Consider the following 17,494-nt stretch of genomic DNA (forward strand, 5'->3'; position numbering starts at 1 on the left):
TTTCTAAGGAATCATGGATGGGGGAAGAGTCAAACTTTATTACAGTTTTATTTTCATGACACCCCACACCCTTGTTGAAGTGTAGTGTGAGGTGTAAAGTCACATAATCCACAACATTGTACCTATACAAATATACTCTAAGCATCTTTAAAGTGTTCCCTTTTTATCTTAGATGTTTACAACTGCCTTGAAGCATACTCCCCCTCATTCTCGTATGTAACAGTGATTCTTTTCTTTTACTTTTAAAACATGATGGACTTCATAGTTTTTATAAGAAAGTTTCTCTAGAAATATATATGGCTTTTGATGGTATATGATTTTCCAGAGAAGAAACGGTGAAAACATAAACATTCAGAGAAAGACAAGAAAGAGTTACAAAGAGGTCTAATCATTATGAATTGGAAAATATGGGTAGCTTCTCAAAGTAGTTTTCTACAGAAGATTGAAAACTACCACAAAAGATGCTATAGTAACTGTATGATTTAAAGGTATTTAGAAAAACGAATGGAAAAGTATTAGTAGCAATGGTCATACTCAGGATTCTTAATTCTGATAGATAAGAATATCATTCCAAAGTTTGTCATGGAAAATCACAAGTCAGAATTATTGATATTTTCAGACTGGTTGGAAAACAAGTCAAGAAATCTGTTACAGGAATAACCATTATTGATGTATAATTTTCAGGATTGCTGGAAAAAAAGTTGAGAAATATGTTCCACAAGTAAGAATTATTGATGTTTTCAGACTGATTGGACAAATTCATATTGAAATAGAATGAGGGCTTATTTATGATATGTCTGAAGTACATTAAAATTTTCAAGAATTACTGTACTTGTGAATACAGAATATACATTATTTTGAAGGAAGAACATAAAGAAAAGATATTTTGTTGCTTCAGTGATGATGATGTTGAAGTTGTAAAACAGTAGTCAAGGTAAAGACTAACTGGATGACATCGACAGAAGATGGTAAAAAAAACAATAAGTATTGTGTATGCCCATCAGTATTTTACATGCTACCCCTTGTTTTTGTAGTAAAATATACATTCTGTTAAAATTCTTAAACCTAAATATGTGTTGAAAATACTGGATACATAGATATTTTCTGATGATACAAACCCATGTGACATTTAAAAGAAAAAAAAAATGATTTCAGTTTTGAGGTTTTTAATATTTCTCAACCTGTTACTCCTTCAGTGCCATCCTGGAAAATATTTCCTAATAGTTGCTTGAATCAATGACTTAAAGCATGTACTTGTACTTATGTGATTTGAGAAACATATCTTATAGGCTTCTTGTATTTTTTGTTGAAAGAGACATTGATAATACATCTTTTCAGTAAAAGAGGCTTCTTATGTTCAGAGACGTTATAGGTACAGTTTCCAGAAACCTCTAAAGTGCTTGTAAAGAATTTGCTGGGCTTACCATCAAAACAAAGTTAACTTTTGTTATAAAAACAAGTTAACTGCAGATGGTTATTTTTTTAATATTTCTTTTAACTTGTCTATTACAGCTGAAAATTGGAGAGGTGTAAAAAAAATACTATTCATGATCTATATTTTGTCTTCCCATAATATTTTCATTCAATGTCAGAATAACAGAGCTTAACATTTGAATTTGATAAGAAGTACATTCTGAACAGGCCTCACATTGACAGAGGGAAAACAAAGAGTAATAAACCCATTTACCTCTTCTCAGTGCCTACTGTTGAAATTGATGTTTGTGTAAACCTGCTTTGGCATTATATCTTCTTATTTAAAATTGTCATTTCTACATTTTTTACAAAAAATAAACAGCACCAAGTGTATTCCTCCCATTACTCTTGGCTCAGACTTGCTGTCTTTAATCACAGTAACCCATTGCACTGTCTCTTGATGTAGACCTAATTCCAGATGAATGTGTGTGATGATAATAGCCCAAGCATAATCTGTGAAGCAAGCAACAACCCTTACTTTCTCTATCCAAATACTTTAGGGATGTTAGTATGGAAAGTTTCCTCTCTAATTGGTGCTTTTCCTCTCCTTGGAAAGAAACCATTTGGATCTGCCACTTATTTGAGATGTAGGGTTAGGTAGTTTCCTGAAAGTTTAGTATAAAACACACCATTACAATATTTCCTATACAGCTCCCAGTACATAATACTACAACCACATGGGACCTGGAGTTGCACAGGTGTAAGTTCCTTCCCCTGTCATTACAATATCTATCTCATGTAAGTATTTCACCAAGATTGAATGGCATTAACAACCGTCCACACTATATTTTCTCTTGTTCCATATGTCTTTGCAACACATTTCCACTAGCACTGGATTTACTCAATATCCTTTACTGTAAATCTCTTTATGATGTAAATGTACTGTATGAATGAATAATAACAAATAGTCAGATAAGGAGTATTCTCTGCTTGAAAGTGCTGCTCCACCAGGTGGCCTCTGTTCTCAAAGATGTTACACCCTTTCCCTTTGTGCTCCTATTTCAGAAACAAGCTCTTTTATATAATTGGTTTGCACTGGCCTTTCCTCCATCTTTACTATGTGGGGTTATAGCACATAGTGGTGCTGAGAGGTAAGTAAGGTTTCTGAAATTACTCTCACCTTAGAATGTATTTCAGATAGGCACTTATCTTTCCACACCACCCCATATCTTTCCTCCTCACTTTCAGTGTATTATATTTGCTTTATCAAGAATGAGTCCAAGTTCATGTGCTAGTGCACACTGATCTTACTGTATCTGGAGGTTGTGTTGTTACAGCATTATGATGATTGAATTATAGGTTGGTGCAATACATGTAGTCTCATTCAGGGATGGGAGTTTGGTCAGTGTTTGTGCAGGTACATGAAATTACACTGCAGCTGTGAATGAGCTAATAGTTCATTGTACTGCATAGAAGTAGCTATCTGAAATAAATGTTTGGGTAAAGAAGACTTGAACTTTAGATGTTGCAAAAAAGTAGCCTTACAAACTGATTGGTATGATTTTTAAAGTAGTAAATACTTGACACGAAATGTTTTAATCTTGATTTAATGCTTTATAACACAAAACAAGTTTTTATATGAAATAAATTATAAGGTTAATTTACATACATGAACAATGATGATTGTACTGGGCTCATGTGTAACAGTGAGTGTTACAGAACTCCAAATTGAGTTACTTTGACAAATAGATGAAAAAGTATCATAATGATAAAAAACATAAATTTTTGGTGCTTAAAAGTTTCATTTCACATTATTTTTAAAATAATCTTACATAAATTATAAGCAACTTAGAAATTTCCTTTTTTCCCCCCATCAGATTTGGTGTGCCTCAGGGGTTAATATCGCAGGTAGCGAAACACCGGGAGGAGGTCCTGTCAATGGAGCCAACACACCAGGAGGAGGTACTGTCAATGGAGCCAACATATTTTATTCTTCTCAAAGTGAAAAGTCAACTCTTTCAAGTAGAGAGGCTACTTCTGTAAGAGACAAACTTACTGCTGAGTTAAAGGTAAAGCAATAAGGAGATTGGAACTTGAGTTAATATTCTAAGATTTTTATAAATATTACATGCTGTATAATGTAACACCATAATGAGTTTTATGTGTCTTAAAATATTGTGTGTTTTCCTGTTGTTTTTTTCCTCAAGTTTTGTCAGTGAATCTTCATTAAATTCATTAAGGTGTTTTAACTTTAGTAATATTTCACATAATCATGAAATAATGTTTGAATATGATATAATAATCAACCTTAGAATTTTAGGTTTCACAATGTTTGGATACCTGTAGTGTCTCTAATACTTCTAAATTGAGAACACAAATTTTTGGTCCAGTAATGGCATATTTGTTTTGGCAAAACTAGACACTTTTAATTTATTGTATACAATATTATTCTATTCAGCAGAGAGCACATATGTCTGGTCCAGTAATGACATATTCTGTTTTGGTAAAACTAGACACTTTTAATTTACTATCTATACAGTGTTATCCTGTTCAACTTGAGAATATCTGCTACTTCTCCTTGGACCTAGCATGATATGGTGATTAGGGCACTTGATTTGTAATTTGTGGGTTATGGGATCAAAACCCTTTACCAACTATACTCACTTTCTCATTCATGGGGACATTATAACATTATGGTTAATCCCACTACTCATTGGTTAGTAGTAAATCAAGAGTTAACAGCAAATGGTGAATAGTAGCTGCATTACCTCTCGTGCAGAAAACACTCAAGTAGCTGTGAAAAAACGTGACAAACCTTTTGTCATGTAATATTTTGGTAGAGCTACACCCTTTTATTTGACTATGCATATCCTGTTGAAATCTAACACCTTGTACACCATGTCTATAAATGGCATATTCTATATATTGGCAGAAGTGCACCTATTTAATTTTTAAAGGATTTCAGATTTTTCTGGTGAATATTTCTGCCCATTTGACCTAAACTTGAGGTTTAGCAGTAAATTTATCTGGTCATTATGCTTTTAAACAGTTAAATACAAGATTCTGGATTAGTGTTGTTAATTTGTTGAGGAGACTATTAGCCACAAAAATAAGCTTTATAGTCATAAATTATATTGTTAACACAGGGTCTTATAAAAAGTAGTGTTTAGAAGGAAACTTCTGATTACACTATGTAACACAAGTTTTACTTTTTCTTGTTCCTAGACAGAAAGTGTTATTTCCAAATTACCTATGCCTAAAGTAAATGGAAAAGACCTATTTTTCTCTTCAAACTTTGCTTTTGTGACCTGGAAGCGTAAAACGAAAACATGATGTAAGACTATATTTGGGGCTGATACGTGAAAGTGATTTACATTACAGTCACAAATCTCGTAAAACTACTCACTTCTAAACATTTTTGTTAATTTTTGTATAAGTTTAGTACAAATACATGTAAATCTTGATTCATATGTTGTTTTATTCAGACCTTATGTAAATGAAAATGTGCAAATTTGCCTGTTTTTACACAGCAGATAGGTTAGTTTCTAAATTTCATTATCCAGGTCACAAAAGTAAAGAGTGAAGGGAATAATTGCCATTTTCTGTACTTTTACAACATAAGCAATTAAAAAGTAACACATACTATCCAAGAACAAAATTTGTGTTACATAGTGTTATGGTAGCCACTGGGATGAGCTTTACATTGCATTGGTGTTTCTGTTATTAACACAATACAATGTAAAAACTGCTTGTTATCTTGTTAACTTCCGATTATGGTAGCTACTAAGATCAGCTATACATTACACAGGCATTTATGATATTAACACAATACCATATAAAAAGTAGTTTTTGGGGCATTAATTTCTGATTATGCTTGTTTGCCACTAAGATAGGCTATTCATTAATATTTGTACACAGTACTGTAAGAGAATAAACACAAGTAAAAAGTGTTGTTTAAAGTAAAATTACTTTCAGTGGTATCAGTTGTATAATAAATTTCTATTAAGAGGAGTATTATGTGAAATTTTAGTTTTTTTACAAATTTCAGGTATCAGAATTCTTTAAATATTTCTTAAATTGGTGGTCATCTATGAAAGTCTGATGCATTCTTACCTGTTATCACACAAAGCTATCTCAAGCCTTTTTTCTGCCCTCTAACCATCGCTAAAACTTTTCACACTCAATACAACAGTCTTTCTATCCCACCAATTTTGTACCACTATTGAGCATATACATATCATGTGGTTACTCTCCACCAGTAGTATCGTGCTACCTGTATTGTCACAACCAGCTTCCACTGCTATTCCAGCTCAGTCATCACTTGCTCGATTGGCACAGCTTCATTTAGGTGTTTTTTGGATGTGACTACTATGTATGATAGTGCTTCTTTACCATTGCAAATGTTTTTTTCAATAGTTATCTTTTACTGTGTTTACAATCAGTTGTTTCAGTGATATTTTACTTCTTGCTTGTGATTCATGTTACTAAATAATATAAGAACTTCATATGAAATCACAGTCCCAGTTATCAACTACAGTAATTGGTATTACATTTGACAGTTCTACTGGTGTGGCTTCTTAGGAATTGGGTTTGGCTTTATCAACAGGAGAGGGTACAGGCTTGATTTGCAAGAAGCTAGATTCATATGTTTGACTGGCAAATTTTTCTTCTTTTCAACTTGACAAGAAAACAGTTTGAACTTTCTTTCTGTGACATTTTCTTGTTTTGGTCTGTCACGCTATACACTTCTCCAGGGAATTTCAGTAGTTTTTACTGTACCTGTTGCCATGCCTGTGTGTTCACTTTGGTGGATGTTTGTTCTTCTCCTTTCTTTCTATTGCTTCCAGATCTAGTGGATCAGTTGTAAGTTTTTCAACATGTACATCTCAAACCTGCTAGTGATACCCATTGTGTAGGCATGGCTCAGGTGCCCTCTTTATGACTTTGTCCTTTTTTATAAATGAGCACATTAAATATTTCATGTCATCAGAGTTCAGACTTTGGTTAGTTAGATATTTATATGTTCTTTGTCAGGTTAGCTAATTTATATTTATTGTAAGTTAAATATTGATTATTACTTTGTCTTCTTTGTAATTTTAGTGAATTTACACGTTTGCTAATATTGTTACTTGCTTTTTATACTAGGTGAATTTTCATGGTTTCTCAGTTCCATATTAATATTACTTTTTTTTAATTAGGTATGTTTAGATAGTTTAGACTTGTTATTGGTAGGAATGATGTATAATCTAATTCTTGTTCTATGTGAATAATGTTTTCATAATTGTTAAATATATGTCTTGTAATCCTAATTTTCTTCAGTGTAGGACTTAATTCTTTGCATTTCTACATCACTCACATCTTTGTTTTTTTCTTGTTCATAGGGCTGAGTATTGCATGGGCTCCATTTTCTGTGTTCTTTATATTAGAAACCAATTTTTCTCCTTATCCTCCACAATTCAGGTGTCATTCCCACAATACTCACATTGTAAATAGTTATTTATAGGTAGAAGTCAAGTATTCCAGTTTTGGGCCATACCTTTTGGACTAACATTAGCTCTTTATGGGTTTTGTTGGGTGGTAAGAGCTTTTACTGACATTTCACTAAATAGGACTTCTCACTCATCTTTACTTGTATGACTGGCTCCTGCTCACTTCTGCCAGTTCACAGTTAGAGACCACATTCATCTGCTCCTACAAAAAGTAGCATGGATGGGATTCCTGATAAAGATGGAAACATCTGCTTTTATCTCCTCTCAATACCTTATTCATTTGAGGGACTTTCCTCAATGCCAATCTCAGCTAGGCACAGCCTTTTCTTCTTTGTATTTGGAATATGGAGCCAACGGTCAAGGAGGTCTTCACCTCACATTTTCTCACAGCTTTAGAGGTTCTATCTCTTTTGAAATGTGGGCTTCTCCAATTCCCATGGATTGAGTTCTTATGTTTTCCCTTCAATGTAATTTCTGCTTGAATCCTTGGCCCACCCTTCTACCTACCCTTACCCAGTCAGGGCCATCCTGGCTTCATTGACTTGGTAGGGACCAGACCAAAGGAGGGGTTCTACTTTCTCCACCTGGTCTCTTTTCACAGATGCACCTTTAGAGAGTTTGGGTGCTAACCTTGACTCTTGGGAAATTTCCAGTCTATAGTCAGTTAAGGAGTCTTTTCACAATATCAGTATTCTTGAACATAGAGTAGTTTGTCTCACTTCCTTCCTCTCCTTTGAGGGAGGGTGGCTATGGTGCACTTTAATAACTCCAGAGTGATAACTTGTATTAACAAGTAAGGGAGTACAAAATCCAGGTATTTGTACTTTCAGATCATGGGTTTCCTTTTCTGGGCCCAAAGTCACCACATGGTGGTCTTAGCTTGCTATGTTCTTGGTGCCCTGAATCTTGTTGAAGATTATCTCAACCAACAAGATTCCACTCACAATGTGGTCCATCAATCACAGGTCTTTTGAAGGGCGTGTTCTCAGCTGGAAACACCACATAACAATGCTGTTGCCACTCATTGGATCACTGTACTTCCTTCTTTTTCATCACCTGTTTGACACTTGCTAGCTTGGGGAGCAGACACATTTAGCTAAGATTGAATGGTTCATCACATCTATGGTTCTCTGCTATTTAGTTCCTCCCCAGAGTTCTTTCTGTCTCTAATCCAAACTACTCCATGTCTAGTCTTCCAGGTAGCTTCATATTTGCTGGTTCAACCATGGTTGTCACTTCTCTGACCTTTACTTATACAAACTTCCCTACCCTCATCTCTGTCTCAGTCTCTACTCCATCAACTTCAGTTGGGTATTGTTCATCCATATATCTTCATACTCAGTTTTCACACATGGCTTTTGTTAAGTCCATTGCTTCAGCCCAGTGAGTGACTCCATGTGTTGCACCTAAATAATTCAGATCCATAATATCTTACATATCCATTTCCCAGAGATGATGGTCTGTCATTTGTCTTTAGTCTCTTTGATGTGGGTTCTTTTACCCTTTTATTCCTTATCTTTTCCACTTGTTCATCTCATTGTTTGACAAAGGTTTAACCATTTTAACTGTATCTAGTAACAAAGGTTTAACCATTTTAACTGTATCTAGTAACAAAGGTTTAACCATTTTAACTGTATCTAGTAGTTATGTCAAACACTTTTCATTTTTCAAATTTGTGTAAAATTTTGTCTTCTTATGTAATTTTCTTCCTTTTCCACTTCATTCAGGTCATACGTCCTCCACATTTCTTTGAGTTTCTTGATTAGGATCTTTTTATGCCCCTTCCCATCCTCCATTTGAACCTTTGTCAACATGTTCCATATACACTCTCTCCCTCAAGACCTGTTTCCTTCTCCTTCTCCTCACTTGCAGGTGTTGTTAATCAGGTGTTTATACTATTAATGTTACCAGAATCCTCTGCCATTCCCCTTATGTCATTCTATATCCAGACCAGCCCTTCTTTCCTAAGACCTGTGCTGCCCATGAAGGCTGTTTGATTTTGACACCCATTTTCTTACCTTCCATCTGCCACCTGTACATCGCATTCTGATCTAGATTGGCTTTCTTGTGTGGTTCACTCCTTATGGTGTTATGTGACACATGCTGCCTTCTTTAGTACTTCAGATTCCCAACTTTTTCTTCCCTGAAATCCAACTGTTTTCAGTGATTTATCTCCAACCACACTAACTGGTTGAGTTCGTCAATTCTGAATTATCCACGTAAGGTTGCCATATCAACAACATTTCTTCTCAATAAATTCTTCATATCATCATGTCCTTGACTGCTTGTTTTTGCGATTCGTTTGAAGAGATCATTCAAGCCAGAATGTGGACTACTCTCAATACCTCTGTCATTCTTTATCTACATTATCTAGCTGTATCTTCTTTAGAAGAATATCATCTCCCACCCATAGTAATTCTATACAGATGTGTTTGCCTTGGACTGTGGTATGTGTTATCACATCATTTCATTATGTTTTCTTTTCAAAGATTTTTTTTATTACCACTGCTAATGGGATCCTACTTTTTGGTAGGTGTTGTCTAGTGAGATATGTTTTGTTTCAAACCACTATTTTCTATTTGTGATAATGCTAACTGTAGAGATGGGGTGTTCTGCAAGACCACAGTGGTGTATGTGTTTCACTCCATCCTGTACCATCATTCATGGATTTTTGCAAATAAAGCAGAAGGATATTTCTGTCTCCTTGCTGACCTTTTAATTGATTGGATTGGAAATGGTCTGCTTTTCAAAATATGGAGTTGTAGACACCTATTGCACTTTCTCCAGGGTAACATTCCTCCATACTCCTCACTGCTTTTGGTTGTTGTTTTTCCTATGAGTGGAGCAAGGGAGTCCTTACCACTTCCCAGTTTTCAATTGCTTTAGAGATGAACTATAGAGGCTTCCTCCTGATTGCAAGGTAGACCTTTAACTTACAATATAGTTACTCAGTGACACTTATTTTCATGTGGATAGTTGTTGGTTGGATCAGGACCAACCTACACAGGATCCTCCTTGTAATACCAGGTTCTAGATGAACTTCCTCATTACTATGGTCGTGTGCAGTAGAACTCTTCCCTTCTTATTAACTCTGATTGCAGAAGTTCCTTCCTTGTTCCTACAGTTGAGTTTGGAGGACCTAATCTTCTTTGTAATACTAGCAAAAGGATGTATGTACATTGTTCCTACAGTTGAGCAAATGTTCTATATCATCCTCATAATTCTTGATGCATGATGTCTCTTCCCTGCATTTACAGTGGGATGAGTTAAGATATTGCCCTGTTATTATGGTTGAGTTGAGGCAACGCCATAACCCGTAATGCTAAGTTTAGTTTTTTGTACACTTTACTTCTGCAAGGGTTTTTGGAGTTTGTCTGTTTTTTTCCACATCCATGCGTCCTCTTCATACTTCTAGTTGCTTGATGTACAGGGTGTTCGGAAAGTCACTGTGCACTTATATATTTATTAACGGACAAAACTGCACAGTGACTTTCTGAACACCCTGTACAACACCCTATTAATGGTTGGGGTTCTTGTGTTTTTGTAAAACAGTTCACAAGCTCTAGTCACAGTGGTTGTGTTACCATATATTCGTTTTTGTCCACTTGATCCTCAACCTGCTAAGGCCAAAAACTAAACTGTGAAACCTTGTTTGTCTGTTGAAAGTTGGACATATATGTAAGTAATTTGGGAAACATATTTCACAGGTAAATGACCACATCTTGAAGATTCTGAGCAGCAATCTTCAACATCTGTAACACCTGTACCTCATTCTCTTATACTACATTCTCTTTCAGATAAAACTTTAGGGCAAATGTCACCTATTTTTCATTCAGAATGGACTAGAGGGGCTTGCTAGCTCTCCAAAGTCATTAAAGAAGCTTCAATCTGATGACATATTGATGGAAACATCCTCTCCTAAACACAGTGAACTCTTGCATTCAAAGGCAATTGGGGATATGCCTATTGAGGTTGCACCTCATGCTACTTTGAATTCATCACAAAGAGTTATTGTTAGAGGGATTTGAAGAATGTTCCAGAGTCAGAGATTCTTGCTGATTTTTCCAGCCAAGAAGTTTTTGCAGTTTGGTGTATTTTCGCTCGCAAAGATGGAATTACGATGCCAACCAATGTCCTCATTCATACTTTTACATCACAGTGTCCATCTGCCACCATAAAGGCAGGTTATCTCAATTGCAGGATATGGCCAAACATTCCAAACCCTCTCAAATGTTTCCAGTGTCAATGGTTCGGTCACTCGAAGATGCCACATCATGGTTCCTTGGCATGTGCTTGTTGTGGTGGCAAGGACCACGATGCCTATAAATGTGAAATGGACCTTCATTGCATCAATTGCAATGGCTCTCACCTATCCTACTCTCGTTCTTGCTCTAAATGGTTGGAAGAAAAAGAGGTGCAGCATTTGAAAATGATTCATAACATTACTTATCCTGAGGCTCAAAAGTTGCTCTCCACCACTTCATCTCAGATGTATGCTGCTGCACTTCGTTCCACTACTACAGTGGGAGTGCAGAAAGATTTCTCTGTGCCTCCTAAAGAATCATTCTCCAAACAAATGAAAAGTCTTTTGACCTCCATTGTTATGAAAGTTGATGAATCAACTTCAACACCTATCTCTGTCCCTTATATACATTTCACCAAACCCCAAGATCCACAACCTTTGGTTCTGGGTATGAGCATTTCCTCAGATACATCTTCTCTCACATCAAGATGCAAAACAATCATTTGTTCACGTCCTCAGTCTCTGGAATTCTCTTCCAACAGCAAAGACCTGCCCAATCAACCCAGGGCAGGATCCATGGAGGTCAATAGATTCCCCTCAAATAAAGACAGTAAAGAAAAAAGATGTGGTCATAAACAGAAGGGTTCTCCACTCAATGTATTCCTAAAACTTCAACACGTTTTCCACTGTATCCTCATCCGTGGAGGAATCCTGCCTGCTATATCACACGGAAGGCTCAAAAACAGGCCTGGGATACTTTTCGTAAGTATCCCACACTCTCATACAACATTGCTTTTCAGTAGGCCCATGCACATGCTCGGTGGGTAAGATGTCAAAGCCAGAAGGAATTTTGAATCAAGTTCACAGCCAGCATATCTTCTACCACCAGTTTCAAAGTCATATGGGACAAGATTCAAAAGGTCAGTGGCCAATATAATTCTATCCCCCTCTCAATCTTGTTCTCTGATGACCCAGAAGTAGCTGATGCTCGGAGCATTGCCGATACTCTAACATTGCTGTATTCACTAGTCAGCTCATCTCACCATGGCTTTTTACAGTTCCCAAATGAGACCTATCTTTAAGTCATCTGAGAAAAGCAGACACTTGGGATTGGAAATACTGTCTGTTATTTGCTGAACATCTTTCGGACCATCCTTCCATTCATATTTATACAGATGGTTCAAAATTAGATGACTGTGTGGGCTCTGCCATAGTTTGTTGTGGTTCGGTGGTTGTGTGCAGAATCCCCTCTACAACTTCTGTGTTCACTGCTAAACTGTACACTATTTCTCTTGCTCTAGATCACATAGAAGCTAAGCAGTACTCAAACTGCACTATTTATACAGACTCACTTAGTTCTCTTCTGTCCCTGGAATTGCTTAATGTTAGTTCTCACCCTGTTCTTGCCAATATTCAGAACTCACTGGTCCATTTCTCTTTAACGTCTACTTCTATCCAGTTTTTATGGATACCGGGCCACGTTGGTATTTGTGAGAACAAGCTTGCCGACACCACAGCTAAATATATCTGTTCTGGCATTATCACTGCTGTGCTTGTTCCATACATGGACTATGGTCATGTGTTCCAGGCTAGACTCTGTTCCAACTGGTAGTTGATCTGGAGAGAGCAACATGAAAACAAGCTTTTCCAAATAAAACCCTATATTGGACTTTGGCCATTTTGCTTCCGTAAGGTTGGAAGGAGGAAGTTGTTCTAACTAGACTACACATTGGTCACAGTTTTTTAACTCATCATCTTCTTTTATCTGGAACTGATGCACCAGTGTGTTGTCTGTGTAAAACTCATGTCATAATAAGCCACATTTTACTTTCATGCCGTTGTTATGACTCTCAATGATGGCAACATTTTAATCATATTCTGTCCCAGTGGTTATTCGTAAGGTCAGACAGTGATATTGGTGATGGTGACTCTGTCCACCTTAAAAATGTTCTTAGTTTTTTAAAGGCCATTAATTGTTTTAATGCTATTTAAGTTTTTGAATTTGTACATTAGACCTTTTTAAATATGATTCCCTTTTAAGAATCAAAGTACATCTAGTTCAATTTGAAATTAGAAAATGGCCATAATGTCAAATAACTTGGAACCAGGACTGGAAAGACCAACTTCAGGTGACTGACAATGGTTTTCGTGCTTACCTGTTAGTCTTCCTGACAAGTTATGATAATTACAGTTTTGCTACAGAAAGTTTTCTACAACTTGGATTACTGTAGTTTTTCTCTTCACGCTGTAGACTAGATGTAAACATTGGTTTTATGCTATTTATGATTTTTTTTTTTTTAAATATTGTTTTGTTTTACCATAATTTCCTTTTATGAATTTTACTAAATTTACTTTAATTTTAACTTTTTACTGGATGTTTAGTGCAGATAGCCTAGCTGCTTTGTGTCATAAAACACCAAATCAACCAACCAACCAGCTAAGATGGGTTGTTTTTTACAATGGATTGCACATCTCAGAACAAGCTGTGTGTGTAAACATACTTTTTTTATGGTTGTATCAGATTTATTTTCTTCTTGCAGGGCAAAAGGCATACCCTTTCCAGAAGTAATGTGGTACTCCTCATATGCTTTGATTTCTCTTGAAGCACGTCCTTTCATTTTGGGTGTTTACTTTTCATTTGGTTTCAATGTTGTATGCCTACACCATTCCCTCGAAGTTTGTAATGTGGGATTCTAGCTTTGTGTAAGGGGAGGTAGGACTATTTTGGAAGTTAACATTTGCTTACACTAAAACTGTATTTATCTCTCTTCATATCGTTACCACCCTTTTTCCCCACTGCCAGTGTTAGTCTTTTAGATACTAGTGATGCAATACTATTGGTGGAGAGTAGTCACATGATACAAACGTCCAGCAGTGGTGTAAAATAGGTGGGGTGAATAGACTGGTGCACTGAGTGTAAAAATATTTTTAGCAATGCTTAGAGGGCAGAAGGAAGACAGACACAGCTGTGTGAGAGTAGATGAGTAGCTATCAGAAATACATTTTCAGTGTAAGAAAATGTAAACCTTTGTTTTTATTTAAAGATTTCAAATCTGAATTTTCTCAGGAATATGAAAAAGAGTATCATAAAAGTGAAGATAATCTTTCATCTCTGGTATGGATCTGTACATCAACCCACTCCAGTAGTAAAGTGACAGTGATTGATGCTAATAACCCAGCTGATATCCTAGAGTCTTTCCATGTATGTTCCTCTCACCTCCTGTGTATAACAAGTGTTCCTGGTAAGTTGTGTATGATTATCATAACAGTTATTCTGTAGGTGATTAATGACCCAGCTAACATTATTTTAAAGGTAACTTTGAAGTTTTTGTCATGGTTATTTAAATTTAAGATATTTTTGTATGCTACAAAATAAATTAATATTGAAATATCTTCTTGTGTATAATAAATTTTGTGAATTAAAAGTTTTTAAAGCTTAGAGTTCATAGTTTTTCTACATACACATACATTTTTCTTTATCTTGTGTGTTATGTGAATATATTATATGTGATACGATACATTTAAATAGTACAATTAAATTGTTTTCATCTCTACTAATTGGCAGATATTTTCTGTGGTTAATGATTTAGCAGATCGTGAATTTTTATCACTCATCATTAAACACTTTCTAAAATGATTTGACAGCCACTAAAGTATAAGTTCATTGAAAAATATCATTTTCATAATGTGAGTTTGAATTCATCTAATAATTTACCTCCAATTATTGTTGTTTCAAATAAAATACTCTCTCTTTGCTCACAAGATTAGTTTTTCTCATTTTGTGGTGTCCTATATTTGCAACATTTTTTTTGAATGCATGCCACAAGCCGTCAACCCTCCCTCTGTTGGAATCCAAAGTTCCAACTCATCTCTCATGTACATCACTATGTGTCATTTCTCCACCAACAGGAAGACACCAGTGTCATGTGATGCATGTGAATCCCTCATTGTGTCACCACTGAACTGTTATATTGAATTTTGGCAGTGCTTAAGTTCAGATGTCTTTCTTTAGAACAGTTAGTACCCTAAAAATAGTTTAACTTTTCTTAATTTCACTCACATTAACCTGGTTCAGACTAACTTCATTTCATTTCAGTTTTCTTTGACAGCATTTTATTTACCCATTTTTTACTGAGTTCATATCATGCATGACTTTCAAAGTCACTATTACCACTTCAGGTGCATAACACTCCTCTGTTCCCACACTTTCAGTCACAGGTGCTCACAACCCATTAAGGGATTTTCTGATCTTTGTTTACAGGGAGATGAAACACTATATGCTGTACCTTGTTTGTGCACTTATTCTTCCTGTACTTTTTTAACCTTTTACAGGCAAATGTTGACTATATTTTGATCTCTCCATAGATAGCATCAGTAAAGCAGAAGGGGATTGCTGCCCATCCCTGCCATGCTTCTATTAAATAAATCAGTGTGGTCTGCTTTCACAAAGAGGGTTTTGTAATCATCCATTGCACTGTCTCTTGTGTTACAGTCCCTCCAGACTCTCCAACACACTATTCCCCCACTCATTTTTTTTTCCATAGGTGTACAGAAGTCTTTACCACTTACAAGTTACAAGCTGCTGGAGTTGTATACTATGGAGGTAACCTGCTGAATGGGTTCTAGAAAGATGGCTGAAACTATTCAATTCAGATTAGGGTGTTGGTGTTCTGCTTGTGTAGAGGGAATTACTAGATCCTCCAGATGGCTGATTTTCCTGTAGTTGAGACACCCAAATGCAATTCACTCCTCAATTAGGTGCCCTCCTTCTACTTTCACATAGATGTCAGTACCCAGTAAGTGAGGTTTTGAAGATCAAGTGAGTCAGTCACTTTAGTCCTCACACAGGGTTTGTGTTTTCCATCTTCCCATCTTGATGATTGCCCACCTGTGTAGTGGGTTGCAGAAGCTATTCATGGCATGTTTCTGCTTCTGAACTGGGTTTTCCCTTGGTATGTGGTTGTTGACAGCCTGGGTCATTTCTAGCTTGTTCATGATTGTGGGGATTGAGTGCATGTGATGGACTTCCTCTGAATTTCAGATAACACATTCCCAAGTCTTTGACATTAGGCCACTCTGTGTGTTCCTGAAGTGTTCTGATAGATTTCTTCTTGAATCTAGGACTTGAGATGAAGATGGCATGGGCTCTCATACTACTATCTCATCGAAGTGGGTACCCAAAGATTGAACTTTATGGATGTAGTTGACTTGTCGAGTGTGTTTTGTCGCATTCTAGCCACTCCACACCTTGGGTACATCACTGATTAAGTGAATCTACTTCTTTTATGTCTCTTTGTTGCACCATCCTCTCCCATGTGGATGTGCTCTCTTATTGTTCTGTCATATCTGGTCCCCTTGCCCTTATCAATTTTCATGGCAAAGAGATACTGATCTGTTCCTTTCAATTAAAGGATATCCTTTTAATGCTTTAGGAGGAGATGTTTGTGCTTCCCTAGCACCAGTCCCTCCTCTAATTTAATGTTTAATTCAAGCTAATCTTGTGAGTGTAAGGAGAGTACCATATCAGAAGTTATAAATTTCCTGAATGAAAATGTATTTCTGATAGGTAATTCCCTCCACTCACACTACCCAGTTTGCTGGTGGTACATAGAGGTGTTGCATAATAATTTTCATGAGACATGTTGGAACTTTAGAACCTAACAGAGGGAGGGTTGAAGACTTGTTGTATGCATTCAAAAAGTTCACAAATAGGGGGCAGCACAAAACAAGAAAAGCTAATCTTGTGAACAGAGAGAAGCACCTATCAGAAATAGATTTTCATTTAGGAAAATTATAACTTTGAAATGTCCTAAGAACATGTAGTGATAAAGGAGGAGAAAGAGAGGAAATTTAGGTTCGTTTCAAGGTATGTTTAGTGAAGACTAATTACTTGAATATAAACATTACCATAAGGAATTCTGTAAAATGTTTTAGATTTTCTGAAACTTGTAAATATGGTCAGGTTGTGTACAATATGATATGAAAGGTAGCAAATGGTATTTCAAAAAACATTTTTATCCCAGTGCTTATTTATAATATTAACATGTGAACAAACTTATAATTGTTTTACATGTTATATTATTATATTTTATAAAAAAAAATATTGCACTGAGTTTAAGCCTTTATTGAATTAGTTAGTAATTAATGTAAGAAAATATTATTACATGTAATATGCTGTTTTAAATAACTTGTGTTAAATACAACTGAATATATAAGTTACTTTTTGAAGTGAGAAAAAGACATCCTTTCACTTTTTAACAAATTAATGTTCTAAATTATATGAATATAAATACAGTGGTTGGTGTGAAATAAATGTGATTGTATCATGAGACATGGACGTTGGTGTAAA

The 17,494-nt window shown here is 35.8% G+C and overlaps 1 protein-coding gene across 16 annotated transcripts in view; it reads left to right on the forward strand.

Moving 5' to 3' along the window:
* LOC143230047 (C-Jun-amino-terminal kinase-interacting protein 4-like) overlaps positions 1–17,494 on the forward strand; it is a 100,640-nt gene that overhangs the window by 61,905 nt on the left and 21,241 nt on the right. For all 16 annotated transcript variants that reach the window (XM_076463023.1, XM_076463011.1, XM_076463012.1 and 13 more), the window contains 2 exons: positions 3,291–3,482; positions 14,213–14,387. In XM_076463023.1, the coding sequence (XP_076319138.1) occupies positions 3,291–3,482; positions 14,213–14,387 (367 nt within the window). The remainder of the gene's footprint in view (positions 1–3,290; positions 3,483–14,212; positions 14,388–17,494) is intronic.

This window comes from Tachypleus tridentatus, chromosome 10, assembly GCF_004210375.1.
Source record: "Tachypleus tridentatus isolate NWPU-2018 chromosome 10, ASM421037v1, whole genome shotgun sequence".
Taxonomy (NCBI): Eukaryota; Metazoa; Arthropoda; class Merostomata; order Xiphosura; family Limulidae; genus Tachypleus; species Tachypleus tridentatus.